Source organism: Cibotium barometz, chromosome 5 (genome assembly GCF_041138505.1).
Source record: "Cibotium barometz isolate CiBa-2024 chromosome 5, ASM4113850v1, whole genome shotgun sequence".
NCBI classification, from domain to species: domain Eukaryota; kingdom Viridiplantae; phylum Streptophyta; class Polypodiopsida; order Cyatheales; family Cibotiaceae; genus Cibotium; species Cibotium barometz.
In genome coordinates, this window is record NC_141050.1 from 60,622,934 (window position 1) to 60,639,389 (window position 16,456).

Here is a 16,456-nt window from a genome sequence, read left to right on the forward strand (position 1 = left end):
CTCTACCTGAGTCCAAGCTTACTCAAAAAGTAAAGGGTACAAATAATTGATTAGTCTCTATCATTAGGTATTGCTTAAAGAAATTTATAACACTTGAACTTTCTCCTGGAATCAAGCGTTCTGCTTGGCACTGACTCTAACCATCTTCGAGTCGTTATTTATAACTCTTTTACGTACAAGTGAAACCTACCTGTTAGATGTCAGACTCTCTCACATGGCGTGCCTCTGCCATCCGCAATGCAACTCTAAGGCGGTCAATCTTTGCTCTCGCCTCTATCAACTCCTGAGTGAGTCTCTCATCAATGGTAGGTGTGGGACCCTATGTGACACAATCAACCATGCCGCTCATTTTAAAAATATAGAAAAGTACATATAAACATGTAAACAAATGACTATGAAAAAACTTAAGAAGTAATAAATATGCGTAAATACCTCGACATCTATCGGCATCAATCATGAAAAAAAGTGCACCATGTGCTGGATGCTCTCCGTGGTACTCTGTACGTCGATTGGGTGCCAAGTGCCTCGACCATCGACAAAGGCACAAATGTAGGATCTGAGCAGTTACACGAAGGGCTGCGCCTACCTTGGTCATCCTGGAGATAACCTCGGCCAGCACCGCCACACTAGGCCGATGGCTAGTGTAATCCACCTCCTTCCCTAAGACAAACTCTGCATATAATTGCTTTACAAAGTATATGGGAATCTAGAGGTTGTTCGGCATCCTCCCATATGTGGCAACATATCGACTATAGATATGTGCCGCCATACAAGGATGCGAACACTGCGAAATAGTAAGGGGCTTCCCCGCCCTAGGTTGCATTCCACGGCTATCAAGGAAAAGGTCTAATTAGGCTCCATCCCTAATCGGACCAAGATCACAAACCTGATGATATGTTAGGCCATGTGACAGGAGCAGCGAAAGATCTTGATGATGTGAGTAGGTTCTAAATATATAATCTCTAACAAATTTTAGAGTTGATATGCTCAAGATATATCACTAACTTGCGGTCTATCTCCGTGATAAGGTCCTACTATGGATAGTCGCTAACTCACGGCCCTATCTCCGCGATGAGGTCCACAATAGACGAGCGGCTCTCCTCGCGTGACTCCATGCTAAAACCTAAGCCTAACACAAACGGGTAGGAAGGTCCAATGCTTAGTGCTAAGTAGCACTAAGCATTGTGCTAAGTAGCACTAATGAAGCTATAAAACAGTACTAATGAGCCCATTAGTGCTAAGTAGCACTAATGAAGCTATAAAACAGTACTAATGAGCCCACTAATTGCTAATCCAAATCAAGAGAGTAAGGAGAGCAAAAATGACGTGTGAGAATGAGGCAAAAAAAAACTTTCCGGTTTTATAACCTTGATCGAGGTCTGGTGGCATGCATTTTAGGGTTTGCAAGATCAACGCTCCGGATCTACATGTAGTTTTAGGGTTAGTGAGACAACGGGCAAGATATGCATTTGATTTTAGGGTTGGTGGCAATTGACGATTGCAATTTGAATTGAGTATCTCGTTCGAGATACATGGATGGCTTAGATTTTGAATGAGTACCACGATCGAGGTATGTTTGACGGTCGAGATTCACTTCATACCTCGATCGAGATATATAAATAGCTGGGATCACATCTTTAAATGGGTGCAAATGGACATGTCATATTGTGTAGATGTATCTCGATCGAGGTTTTTCAACGGCTTCGATTACATCTTGGTATCTCGAACGAGATATATGGATGGATGAGATCACATTTCTATATCTCAAACGAGATTTTTCAATGTTTGAGATGATTTTTCCTTATCTCGTTCAAGATATGTGGATGATGGAGATGGCATCATTGAATATGCTAAATGTACAACTGAGTGAGCAAGTCAAGGGGGATTCACCGTGGCATTGACGTGGATCCAAGTGGCCTGCATATCTCGATTGAGATAACGTGGTGGCGGTGACATGTACTGGTGACATCATGGATGGTGACTTGAAACTCGGACTTGCTGGCGTGGCATTAGTTGGTATGTCGTTCGAGATATGGTGCTTTAGGCTTGGGAGGCATGTGTCGTGTTTTAATTTATGGCGATATCACAATCAAGGTACTCTGCCCGAGTTGCATCGATGTCCCAATTTTAGATAGAGTGAATGAAAGTGAGTACCCTCACCTTGCAACCACCCAATGGTATTGCTATGTTTCTTATTTGGCTATAGAGAATGGCGCTAGTGACATTATCCATAATTCTCTATTTGGTTATGGAGAATGGTGTTAGTGACATTATCCCAAAATCAGGTTGGGTAGAATGGTGCTACTACCATTCTCCATAACCAGAGTCCCATGAATAAAGGCATAAGGCTTCATTAGGAATGAAATAAGAGGTCATTCTGAAGAATGGAACTAGAGTCATTCTCATGACTTGATAGGGAAAATGGTAGTGGTGCCACTCTCCATATTAATGGGTTATGACACTAGTGCCATTCTCTTCTGTGGATAGGGGAGGATGGCACTACTGCCATTCTCCAAAACCCCAATGAGAGGAGAATTTACTTTGGTCATGGCGAATTGTAGCAGTACCATTCTCCAACATGGGTCTATACATAATGACACTAGTGCAATTCTATGCTTTGGGTTAGGGATAATGACAATACTCTCTTTTTGAATGGCAGAAGTATTTCTCTCCCCATGGGGATATGGAGAATGGTATTGGCACCATTTCTCTCACATAAGGTTATATAGCATGCGTGGGGATATGGAGAATGGTATTGGCACCATTTCTCTCACATAAGGTTATATAGCATGCGTGGTTAGAGTGAGAATCGTGTTTTTATGATTTGTCTTAATTGAATCTTTTGTCTTGCAATTGGGACCTTGTGAGTGTTCATTTTGTGTAGTTATATTTTTGTATGAATATGATTTGTAGATATAATGAAGGAAAAGAGAAAGGTCATAGATGTGTCATATGTGGATGGGGCTATAGATTGAAAGGGATGGCACTTGGATTTTTATAGTAATAATCTCTAGAAGCTCCATCATATACACTTGTTCATGAATCTACATGAAGCAAATTGTGATGATGTGGGACAAGTTTCAGTACTAGAGCAAGCTGATATTATGGGTAAGGAAAATGTATCTTGCTTAAATGTTCATGCACCAAGTGGTGTAGTTTACCAATTGGATCCCAAGTGTTATGCACATGTAAGAATGAGATCCATAGAGGAGATGATACTATGGTAACCAAGGATTGGAAGGTTGAGCATGAGCACCCGTAACTACAACAATGCACAAAATTTAGTTTCTTTCCATACAATAGTCCAACCATAAGAAAAAACAACAGTTGTAATGTAGGAAAAGATGTGCTTGGTTGTACTAACACATGCTCATATGGGATATGAGGGCCTAGGCACATGATATGGGGAATAGAATTTGGGTTTATGGGTAGCCCATGTGTGAATGGTCCTAGGAGTAAGTGACTATACAAGTCACTTATGGGATAGTTTGTACACCTTTTTGATATCTTTGATACATGACCACATGGTTATCTAGACCAAGTCTCCCTTTAGACTTCAATGGAACGTTTGTCACCTCACCTCACCTAACCATTTCCACAACTACCACTTTGCACAAACGACTATTTTCATCTTCTGTTCGCCTTGGTAAAGCCAAAAAACTTGGGTCCACCTGTCCAACTCTAGCTATACCTGTTCATGCCCTCACCCAGAGTGCTATGTGCCTATGGCACTACGGTCCATGTCCTATGCTTAAGCGTTTGCATGTAGTCACCTTTGTCAAACTTGTTTTCCAAAACCATCCATCTCCATAACACATATGGACCCTCCCTTTTTTGATCTTGCAAAATAGGAATTGGGATTTTTTCAAACTCCCTAATATGGTCTCCATCATCTTATGCACATCAATATCTCTTGAAGACGACTCCAATCCAAGAAACTAGGTGCCAATCTATATGTGCTTGTTGCTCCCAACAATAATCAATCCATGCATCATAAAGCCAAGTGTGAAGAGTCCTTGAGAAAGGTGAAAGAGGCTCATTCACACTATCATCAACAAGCTGTGAATTTCTAGCCATCACAAAGCTCATCATTGGCTCACAATGGGTGCTGCTACTACATCAACACATATGGATGTTTCCATCATAGGAGAAAGATGTATGCATGCTGGAACACAATCGGTACATGAGATAATGTCCAAAAAACACCATATTAGATAATTTGGGAAAAATCTCAATGAGATCATAGTGAACTTTTCCAAAATTTAATCAAAACCCCCTCATGGGAGATATCATTAGAAAGATCTTGAAGAGTAGAATCTAGATCTACAACCTCTGACAAATTTGGAGTTGCCATGTTTAAGATATATCCGAAATTAAATGGAGTGATTGATTCCCAAAATGTGAGATTTTTTCCAAATTATCTAATATTAACTTAAAACTTCATATACATGAGTGTATGCTTTGACAATTACTTGCTTTTCAAAAATTCTAGCAAGTGTGTTATTTTCAGAAGCAGCAAGTGTTTTGACCCCTCAATGGACTCACAAAGACCCACATAATCATAGTCCATGCAATGAACAAAAGGTTGAGTGAGCACGTAACCAGTTTTATCATTTTTGATATCCAAATCTTTGCAAGAAGAAGGCCCACTCATCACATGGAGTAGACAACATGGTGTAGGTACCATCCTAGAATCTCATGAAGGGTGAAGCTCACCCATGGAAGCTTGTTGAAGGCAAGGAGATAACCATATGGTCATGTATCAAAGATATCAAAAAGGTGTATAAACTATCCCATAAGTGACTTATATAGTCACTTAATCCTAGGACCATTCACACATGGGCTACCCTTAAACACAAGTCCTATGCCCCATATCATGTGCCTAGGCCCTCATCTCAAATGTACTTGTGTTAGTACAACCAAGCACATATTTTCCTACATTACAAGTCATCCCCTCCTACAACGATTTTGTCCTCAAAATCAAAGGACGGTCGTGCATAAAACAAATATAAAGGCTATATAGAAAGAAACCAATACGTGGAAAAATATCAACATCCCAGAGATCCAATACAAATACATGAATCTCATGACCCTTGGGGTTAAATGGAAAAGATAAAGGACTCCTATCAATGATGAGGCTAGTTGGATATCCACCAAGGTAAAATCGAAAAGCTACGAGTATCACTCTGAAGATAAGGTAATCCATACACCTACGACCGCATGGATGAAATGTAAATGCAATCCATGTAGAATCTAAAGCAATGGATCTCAAACTACTTGGATTGAATAGAGAATATAGAAAGCCCATGTCGGCGATATGCATCTAGCCTATGATCCTAGGTCGAATGGATAATCACAATGTAGATCATCCAACCATGAAAAAAATTTATATGTAATCACCCAGATGAAAAGGAAAACATAACGGTGCATCCAACAATCCAGAACATAAGTCCAACACCCCATCAGTAAGAGGAACATAAATATGTAACCACACCCGATCATCAAAAGGAAAACATAACGATGCATCCAACAGTCCGAAGAAACATAAATCCAACACCCCATTGATAAGGAACTCCATCATCCATGTGGTCGTTGCACTGAATCCTCCTATCTCATGAGAATCTTGACTAATAGCCACACCATGCTGTGATGTACCATGGCATGCCACATAATCATATATCATGCATCTCAAAGGTGACATAAGATGCATGTGAAAGTGAATGCTCCATTCCCATAGATCATAGAATCATATCGTCGGCATCCACAAAATGTAAAGGCACATGCCTAATAACTAGCATCTCCGTAAGTATAGGTGTCATTCTCTTAAGATCGGCATGTTTGCTACCAATGCATACTTCCCCGCCGCCGTCAACATGTATAGCATGTGTAAAATCCATGTGGTAGCCACCATGATGAATAGGAGAGTAGAATATGTCGCCTTAAGACTATCATCATCTCCATGAACATGTGTACCACCCATATATGCATGATCAACACTAGACTCCGATAAGGCATCCACACATGAAGTGTCTCATAGAGATCACAATCATAAACTTTCCATTTTGAGCTCGGAAAAGCATCATAAATTGGACTCACAAATGTAGTCCATGGACCATCCTTCAAAGCGTCCATAGGTGAATCCCTAGTATGGATGTCCACACCAATTAATGAATCCTTAGTATGGCTGTCCACACCAATCGAGTGGAGCGAATAGATAAGAAGAGAACAACATTTGATTGTGGTGTCAAAGTAAATTTCATGCAAGAAAGTCGTTCAAGAGCAAGTGATCTAAGTAGTGAAGTTGGCATGCTTGATTACTATGGAATGATATAAGACATTATCACGGTTGGGTTTAGAAAGTTTTCTATGTTCATTTTTGATGTGAAGTGGTTCAAGGTAGTGAATCAAGGACCACAAGCAACCATGCATAGAGATAAGAGCGGATTTGTTCAAGTAGACTCCACAAAGATATGGACAAACCAAAGGGACACATTTGTGCTACCAAAGCATTGTGAAGCAGGTCGTCTTCAAGGTGGACCCGAGAGATCACAGGTGGTTGTTTTTGTAATCCAAATTGATCCACACAGTACACAAATATTTGAAGATATGGAAATTTCAGATCAAGTAGAGGTTGAGGAATCCACTCAAGAAGCACAACAAATAGATATTAATCCAGCTGAACAACTAGAAGAAGGATCAAATGAAGGTATAGTAATTCAACAATTACTAGCACTTGAACCAGAAGCAAACACAGCAAGTAATCCGGAATTTGAAGAAGAAATAGAAGAACAACTTTCAACACAACCGCCTCTAATGCCTGAAATAGAAGAGGAAGATATAGAGACTACATCTATTGAGACGAAGATGCAGATGGAGAGGTATTTTTGGAAATAGATGTATTCGGAGCCATGGATCTAGTTGAGGATGAGAGAGTCGATGTGATGAGCTATAACATCTTATTTTAATTTTATTTTACCAAGAAATACTTGGTTTTTGTCAATGTTTTTTTTTGCACACTTAATTTTTTCAGGAAGTCCAAAATAAAAAATCAAAAAAAATTAGTTTTTGACGCGCTTTTCGACACTTATTCCGACCGATATTTTGATGCTTATTTTTGACATTCAGCTTTGATGGATATTTCGACGTAATACTTCGACATTTATATTGAACGGGTATTTCGACGACGCAGCCACCGTCAAAACCAAGCGTTGAAAATGGGTCATCAGGTAGTAATGGAATAGACTATCTAGTAACAGTACCCAGTCAATTGCTTTGCTTGAACAATACTAGAAGGTTTGTGTTCTTCACTTTTTAGTTGGAAGTGCTTGGAATAGTGCTAATAGATCTCACCACATCAAGAGGAAAGAGTGAGAATGTGTACAACAATATATTATGGGGAAGGGGAAAAGTGTTTGTTCAACAGACACCTAAGGCCAAAGATCATGGTAATCGTCACCACGTGTCTACAAATGGGGAAGCTCAAGAGAAGGCTGAAGCCCCTATGCTATGGGCTTAACATTTACATGTTGTGCATATGCTCAAAAGTCGATCGTGATGTCCCTTCCAGGAACACACCCACTCCTCTTCACCTTTTGCAAAATGGGACCCATATTATGTGTCAGCGTGGAGTTAATTTTTCGCAGGAGTGTGGACGGCAAGTCCAATGAGCTTGCAAGCGCCCTCTCGGGAACTCTAAATAGCGCCGCCGCCGCTGTCTGCAACACAGACAAAAAGATGATCATTAGTCTGCAAGCCACCGCCGGTAATTTCTGTGCTCAGGGGTCGAAGGAGTTAACGTACCAATGTGCCCGGATTCTGACTGTTGAGGGCGGATATGTACTCTGCTTCCTTCTCGCCTACGTTGAGCTCAAAGTGAAGCAATCCTCGAGGAAACAATGTGACATCACCGGGGTACAGGAGGTTGATGTGGGCGTTTCCTGCATCCGGTGTGATGAGGAAGATTAAGGTAATGCTCCATTGCGGATCGAGACTAGACCGACTCTGTGTGTGTGTGAGAGAGAGAGAGAGAGAGAGAGAGAGAGACGTAGGTACCTCGAGTGTCGATAAAACCGACCTGCAGAGGCCCGCCTGCTATCAGCGATAGAACCTCCGTTGCCCTTGGATGAGAATGGGCCAACTGGCAACCGCACGGGATTAGCCGGAACCTGACGACAGTTAGCCCCTGGCCTCTGCGCCAATAAGACAGCCAAAATCAAGAAAGATCAATCAGAATGATGCTTCACCACAGCTTAACTGCTGGCATCATATACATTGAGAGGAGACAAGCATGGGAGGGCGTTTTTCACGTTATGGCGGGGAATTTGTCTGTGCTCAAGCCTGCCCGAATACCCCCGGTGTCTTTCACGATTTCCCCGTTTGTGAAGATGTCTCGGAACACGAAGGACTTTACTCCAGGTGCGAAATCCACGAGCGGATCAGGATCAGAGGCCATGATCACAGTTGGCAACATACACAGCAGAAGCAAGCTAATTAGCATGGCTAGATATGGTGAAGATGTTCTAGTACAGATCAGTACACTACGGTACAGGAGCATATATGTCTCTACTTAGCCAAGGAGGAGGTGATAAGATTTCTGTGTGTCTCTAAGGAAGGAGGAGGTTGTAGTTTCGAAACTAGCGTTTATAGTGTCCAATTTTAACGTCTGGGGCAAGCCATTTGCGGGATAACTTCATGTTCTCAAAAGTAGATCCTCAGGTGGAGATCATGATGCAAAGTATCAACCGCATATATAGAAACATTGATAGTGGGGTCTAGTGGACTGCCTCTCTTTTTCAATGCCTTTTCTTGACAAAAGCTTGGCATCGTTGTCGTGCACTCAACTGCACCCAACCCTAGAAATCAGAAGGAGAAGGACGCTTCCTGAGAAGGCTTTGAGAATGTAACTAACACGTAATGGATATAGAACGGCTGGCTCACGCGCATTATTGCCAATACACGTTGGCAACATTTGTTACACACTAATAATACACGTTCACAGAACCTGTGGAAACTCTATAACAATGGATTGGAGATACTCTCATTTTTGTACTATTGTTTTTAATTCCAAAAACCTGCAAAGTACATTATATTCTACTTTTAATTTAGCTGCAAATTTTCCAAATAAAAATTACTACTTTATATTCATAAGTGTAGGGAAAAAAATGGTTTCCTCTAAACACTAGTTGGGAGTTTCTTATTACATATTACTTAGCTTTTAGGCTTTTGGTGCCGTTGTGCTCCTTATATAAGGAGCAACCCAAGATAATAAAGTGATGAACCTTCAAGTTGTGCTCCTCATATAAGGAGGTACCCAAGATTAGGTAGTGACGAACTTTCATTGTGCACTATAGGTGGGGATGTGCAAATATTAGAGAATATGTTTATCATAGAGTTATTGTGCAGGAGGGTTGAGAGTAGTAGAGATGATGTGAGAACACGAATACACTATTCTTGATTTTTGTTGATGATCTATTACATAGTTCTAGGGGGGTGGGTCCTTTCGAGGGAAGCACCCTTTAATTATCAATTATTATTTGATTATTCTCACATTTCCCCTCTAGTGAAAGAAAAGGAGTTTCATTTTTTTAACTTTATTGTTTGATTTTCTTTGTTACCTTTATTCATTGAGAAAGTCTCGTGCTCCAAATCTTTCCTCTTATGCCTTTGTAGAGCGGTTCTCTCTACCGTGCAATATAGTGCTCATAGAGTACTACCGATCAACAAATGTGTTAAGAAACACAATGTCAATCCGAGGACTCGACCCGATTAGTGCATAAAGGCTTATCCCTTGAGGGAGAGCTCACATACTCCACTTGACGATTCAACCATTCAACACCTCAATCAATCTCTCAATCCCTTAAATCCACTACACTAATCAAGAGAACAAGCAATGCATGGCAATCTCTTAATCCCATTCAAACATTGATTAAATCTTAGCTTTCCCTAATGCCAGCAAACCCATAAGCATGCATCTACTAACCCACAAGCTTAAGCAAGCATAGAATGTAACATTCACAAACCCACAAGCTCATAGAGAGAGTCTATCCATGAATAACTCATTGCTAATGAAGTGGGCAAGAGCTTGCATCAATGGAGACTACACACACACACTACAAGCATGCAACATACACAAGAGAAAGAAAGAAGCATTCAACTAATCATAGATTAATCTACTTCAATGATGCTAAAATAAATTAAGAGAAAGAAGTGGAGCTATACTCATCATTGGAGCTTGATGCTCATTAGAGTACAATAGAGAGAGAGTTAGAGAGTTGCCATAGCTTAAGAGCTCAAGAGCTTCACTCAATAGCTTATGAGAATGGCCAAAAATGTACTCTTTCTTTAGCTAACATCTCTTTTATAGAGATGTCACTAACCCTAACCCTAGGCCTCTTTCACACATGGGCGAACAACCCCATAAGTGAGCCTTGCTTAATACACTTAGAACTCTCATTTAGAACTCACATTGGCCTAAAACAATTTACATTGCACTTCGGCACAAAAATATGGAAAAATTATGTGCGCCTTTATGTTCCCATGGCTACAATCCCGCTCTCTTGCATTAATTGCTTCCGGCCTCCTTCCATAATCCGTGTTCCCGTGAGTGTTCCCGTGGAATAACCTTTGTAGGATCTTTTAGTTGCCTTTGTGCAAGAAAATGAGTTTCATTTTTTTACTTTATTGAGAAGGTCTCATTCTCCAGGTCTTTCCTCTTACGCCTTCACTACAACACATCAGGATAGTAGCGTCATAAGAAAACGTCGCTTATGCAACACTTTTTGTGTCGCTATATCCACGTCGCTGTGGGGTGTTGCCAAAGCAACGTATTTAATGACGCAAAATCCGTCATATAGGTGACATTTGTAGTGTCGTATAAACGACGCCCATCATCGCTCATGCAACACTCAACGGGATTTTTTTTTTGCCCACATGCATAAGAAACACATGATATTGTTATTATATTAGAGAGATAAGGCCAAAATATTCTCTCTCTCTCTCTCTCTCATACACACACACACTCTCTCTCTCTCTCTCTCTCTCTCTCTCTCTCTCTCTCTCTCATACACACACTCTGTCTCTCCTCCTCATACATACACTCTATTAATTCTCTCCCTTAGACATTCTCTCTCTCTCTCTCTCTCTCACACACACACACACACTCTCTCTCTCTCTCTCTCTCTCTCTCTCTCTCTCTCATATATATATATACATACATACACTTTCTCTCGATCGATATCTCACACATTGTCTCTTTCCTTATACATCGTCGCTTTACATTGATACTTGTGACGATTCGAACTAGGACACGACATACAAATACATCTCAACGTCTGAACGTGGAATATCATTAAGCTCGTCAAATGGCAAATTATTCATCAGGTAAGTCATGATAATCTCCATCAAAATTTAAATTCAGAAACATAAATTGACATATAAAGTTTGAATTTTAACAAGAGATGAGACAATAGGTGAAATGAAATTTATGTGTATATCTATATATGTAAATATACAAAATGAGGGGTATAAAGACTACAAAATCCTAAAGGAAATATATACAATATATGTGGTGAGTGGAGAATATACAAAACATGGTTCGCTATATATCTAGCCTCACCTCGAGTGTCGATCGGGACCTCGGATGCTGTGGCCTTGGCCCCGACCATGAGTGTCCTCTGTGGTATCGTCAGGGAGGGGGGACTCATCATCCCCTTATGCTTCGCCCTCTCATGGCAAATCTCTCTCTCCTGCGTCTGACGGTCCACCTCTGCCATATCTTGCTCGCCCCATCGCTCCTATAGATCACATGATTAAAACATAAGTAGTGTTAATTCAAAATTTAATTAAGAAAAAATATATTATCTTACTTATTGAATATACGTAACAAATGCAATCGGTAATCTTTGATTTCAATGTCCTATAGCCACGATATGTGGCGGTCTGTATCTCGGGTGCACGGTCATAATCTTTCGTCTGTTTATTTAAAAAAAAAATAGATCATGATGTCAATTGTGTATTCATATACACATGTGCACACAAAACAAATTAAGCATAAAGATTCAGCTAGGTACAAAATGGGCAACAAAGCCCCTTCTCCCCATCCTCCCAAGATGGGAGATATGGCCACTCTGCACCCTTGCTCGTGAGCCTCCTACATATAAGAAAATAGATGCCAAGAACATATTCACATAAGTTTTTATACATTCGTTTTACTTAATTATGAACTCGATCATAAAAAATATTACACTTTACCTTCTTTTGCATCCATCGCAACTTTAGATGCATGCATCTCTTTCCGAAAGTGTCTCCATGACTCCTTACACATAGATGCAGGTCGATTATTATCTAGAACAAATGAAAACTTACTACATTGCAGAATTAGTATTTTTTAAATCATCCATATATCTATACTATCTATTAAAAGCAAGAAAATCAAAGGCAATAAAACCTTAGTATAAAACAAGAAGATGACATACTATAAGCTTAGGCATGGTATACAAATTATTACGCTTGAAATAAAGGGGGTGAGTTGTCTTGCTAGGGCATTAATACATAGCATTTGAAATTTGAATTTTCAAAAGATATCACACTTAACGCGCGCGGGTTGTTAACTTGTTATTTATTTATGACTTTTGCAATCATCCATACAAAATGGCTCCAAAAAGGTTAAGAATGTCCATTGCTATGTTCATAATATTTTACTATATTACAGTTTAATGTTTCCTATATTCTAATTTTTTTGTATTTCAAGTTCGAACTCATCACCCGGTACACCGCCACCTCCATTCTGCCTATGAGCTCCTATGGCAGGACGATGTGTGCCCTCTACTTATGAGCCTCATTCTACGCCTGCCGATGATTTCTATGAGGAGAGGATTCCATGATGGTTTGTTGATTGTCGAGGCTTTGCATCGATAGGAGAGCGACGTGTTTGCCATTCTCATGAGCTTAGGGTTGGCAGGTGTCAAGTGTTGGAGCTATATATATCACACCCTAACTCGACCTAGATCTCATCTATATATACAAACTCATAATCAAGATGAACTAGTCTTTTGGGAGCGTATATGGCGTAACTCTCTTCCTCCTTTTCTCTCTTTGAGTCACTCTATCCATATCTCTTCGTGTTTGTGTATTTTTAACATGGTATTGTTAACAATCCAAAAATGGGATTGATCATGGTGAAGGACATAGATTAAGCAATATAATTAAGGTGGATTAAACCACACTAAGAACTCCATAAGAGAGAGAGAGGGATTGCACACTCAACACTCAATTCTATTGCATATCACAATGAACCATACAATGATATAGGCTTTCTAGCCTTATCCCACTTTACACATCATCCTCCATGTGTGGCACTCACTTTTCCACTCTTTTGGTCAACACTCACACACCATACAATATTACATGTGGCATTCTTATCTTGCCACAATATCTTGCACCTTTAGGGTGCTTTTTCACACATACGCACAACACCGCGATTATCAAAGCATCATCGATCTTGCTATTGTGAAGAGAAGAGAAAGGAAGTATCAATTGTGTTAATTCCATTCATATGCATTCTATGATGAGGGACATGACATTACCACCAAGCAACCTCGTTTGAATTCCTCCAAAAATCGTACTCCTTGTGACTATTGTGGTCATACCGATTATCCATCTCATCGTTGTTTCAAAAGGCGATATGATCAAGATCGCAATCACGCATATGTTGCTAAATATATAAGTAGTGATGAACATAATCATCAGGAGAGGTAACTGTGTTCATCATGGTATTTCTCCTGCAAGAGTAATTCTTGTTTGGGTTGGTTCTCTTTTTATTGTTGATTTTGGTGCTACTGGTAATATGACTTACCAATCTCAATGGCTTCATAATTATTATGCTCTTCCAATTAAGAAATTGGTATATCTTGCTGATGACACTACTTGTTAAGTCATGGGTGTTTGGTGATCTATATCTTGGCACCCTTTCCTCTACCACATATTGCGAGGAGTTTTGCATGTTCCAGATCTTCATCAAAGGAATCTTCTTGGTGTTGCTTGGCTTGTTGATCTTGGCCTTTTTGTTGGTTTTGATCATACAAAGTGTCGAACTGAGAAGGATGGGCATACTATCCCAGTAGCTTCTTGACGTGGTAATCTGTTTGAGCTCTCTTTGAATGATGATGTTGCAAATGTTGTTATTGCTCCGGGAGATCTTGATTTTGCAAGTTATGGCATCATGGATTTGTTCATTCGGATTTTGCAAAGCTTCTTGATATTCATCATCGTGATCTCGTTATAGGTATGGATCTTAAAGCTCGTCCTCATATGGGCATTTGTGCGTTTGTGTAGATCTAGAGACCAAATCGTGGGTAAAGACCAATATAATGTGAATCTATGGTAAAAAAAATTACAATTCCAATGGTTGGTTTTTTGTAGATCTTATTTGTAAAATTTATTCTGATTATTAGAAGCCCTCTATATTATTTTCAATTTAATTATTAAAAGATAAAATTAAACATCTATAGATAAAAACTATATGGATTGAAATAATTGTTACCATGAACCATGAAAAAAAAAGTTAACTCAATTTGAGTAAGGGAAGCTCCATTTTGAATCATCACAAGTTAAAATCTCAAATTTGTTTCCATTCCTCTTTTAATTCTAAAACCAAGCCTAGTTAGCTTTGGAAATCTAGGGTTGGTTATCTACCAAGCCTAGTTAGCTTTGGAAATCTAGGGTTGGTTATCTACCAAGCCTAGTTAGTTTTGTAAATCTAGGGTTGGTTATCTACCAAGCCTAGAGATGATGTCATGTGTGAGCTTTGGGATGGACACACATCTTACATGTACATGCCAACTTATGTCCACATTAGCTTGGAGAGGACCCACATAAACACTAAGCCACCTCACATTGCCACCTCCATCGTCCACGTCAGCTTGGTCAACGAAATTGACTTTCCACCTCATTATCAATGCCACATCATATTGTCACCTTTGCATGTCACCTTATATATGTTGACATGGCATGCAATATCGACTAAGGCCATGTCATACACATGTCCACATCATCCATATACATGTCAACCCATGCTTCCCATGTGGAATTTCCATGTTAGCTCACATGGTGCCATGTGGCATGCGTGATGCCACAACATCACCTCCCTCTTACATGGGAAAGACGAAGTCACTCCAGCAGATAATAGTGCATCAAATTACCAAGGATCTTCCTACCAGCTGAGTGTTGGCTCTAACCCTTTACTCAGCACACACCAAAGTGTGTTTTTTGTAAAGAGGTCTACCTTTAAGAAAGTATAGTAGCAATCAATCCATGGAAATGACGCTCATATGGTTGATGAGCAAGTGGAGGAGAGAGCTTCCAACTCCCCTACATTATCCGATTGCATGTTGTGATAGATAGATGCAGATATATGTAGATTGAGATGCAGAAGAGTTATCCAAGATACACGTAGATGTGGATCAAGAGGCTCACTCTATCGATGAGGGTCATGTAATGAGAAACATTTCAAGTTTTCCAATAGGAAGATACATTGTGCACATAGCACCTCCTCTTAAGAATTTTATCTAGAGGGAAGTCTTTAACCATTCTCAAGAGCCAATCTCTTGCACTCCAAGGATTAAGAAGTATGCATAGAGTATCATTAGAACAATGCCCATTCTTGAAACCTATGTCTAATAGATGAGGAGAGATATGAATACAAGAACTCATAGGCTCCCAATACAATGCCAAGGACCTCATAGGGTAGCAAACTACCCAAACAAAATGGGCGCCTCTACTTAGTAACAAATTCTACAACAATTTGGCATAGCTCGAACATGCTTACATGTATAAAGTGTGGAGTGGACCACCTAATCAAGGAATGCCCATATACAAAACAAGCAGGGAAGCACGACAACTTTCACAAATACTTCAACAAGCCTTTGCTTGATTAGTATACAATCTTGATTAGTATAATCAAGATTGTATAATCATGATTGTATAATCAAGATGTATTGTAGTACCGTCAAATGTGCTATCACGTGCCTAGACACACCAGATGAACAAAGTCAAGGCGGATGTTCACAAATCATCAAATTTTTCACCTCAAAAAAGGTAAGAGAAGATGATAAAAAAGGGTATGTAACCGGTGAGTGAATGGTTCTAATCCAAGATGTTTTTAAAGAAGGGATCATAGAAACAAGGTTAAGAGGGTCAAGCTGAGAGAGTGTCTCTATACAAAGAGTCCCTAAACAAACATCCCTAAAAGGCCAAAAACCCCAAAAGGTATGGGAGAATATCCTAGCATAGAAAAGAATATTTGAAAACTTGAAACAACCAAGGGCTTGCTTAGAGAAGCCTAAGGGAAAAGTAAGAAAAAACTAAAAGACAATAAAACCCATGAGATACCATACCCCATAAAATATTTGAGATGGAAAAAGGAACTAGACATTCCAAAGAGCAAGGGGATGAGCAAGAG

The 16,456-nt window shown here is 39.8% G+C and overlaps 1 protein-coding gene across 1 annotated transcript; it reads right to left on the minus strand.

Annotated features, from left to right (window-relative positions):
• Positions 1-7,253: 7,253 nt before the first annotated feature.
• Positions 7,254-8,636, minus strand: LOC147638718 (germin-like protein 5-1). The gene is made up of 4 exons (XM_086796313.1): positions 8,307-8,636; positions 8,053-8,189; positions 7,801-7,937; positions 7,254-7,715 (listed from the first exon to the last, which is right to left on the minus strand). Exons 1-4 carry the CDS (start codon positions 8,552-8,554, stop codon positions 7,539-7,541), a joined length of 699 nt encoding a protein of 232 aa, XP_086652439.1. The 5' UTR covers positions 8,555-8,636; the 3' UTR covers positions 7,254-7,538.
• Between the last annotated feature and the right edge of the window lie 7,820 nt (positions 8,637-16,456).

Excerpts from the sequence above, each read along its gene's own strand:
- LOC147638718 (XM_086796313.1), bottom strand. The coding sequence starts at position 8,554 with ATGCTCCTGTACCGTAGTGTACTGATCTGTACTAGAACATCTTCACCA. Across the intron at positions 7,938-8,052 it reads CGGTTTTATCGACACTCGAG|GAAACGCCCACATCAACCTC; the intron begins GTACCTACGTCT and ends CACCGGATGCAG. Across the intron at positions 7,716-7,800 it reads GTCAGAATCCGGGCACATTG|ACAGCGGCGGCGGCGCTATT; the intron begins GTACGTTAACTC and ends TCTGTGTTGCAG.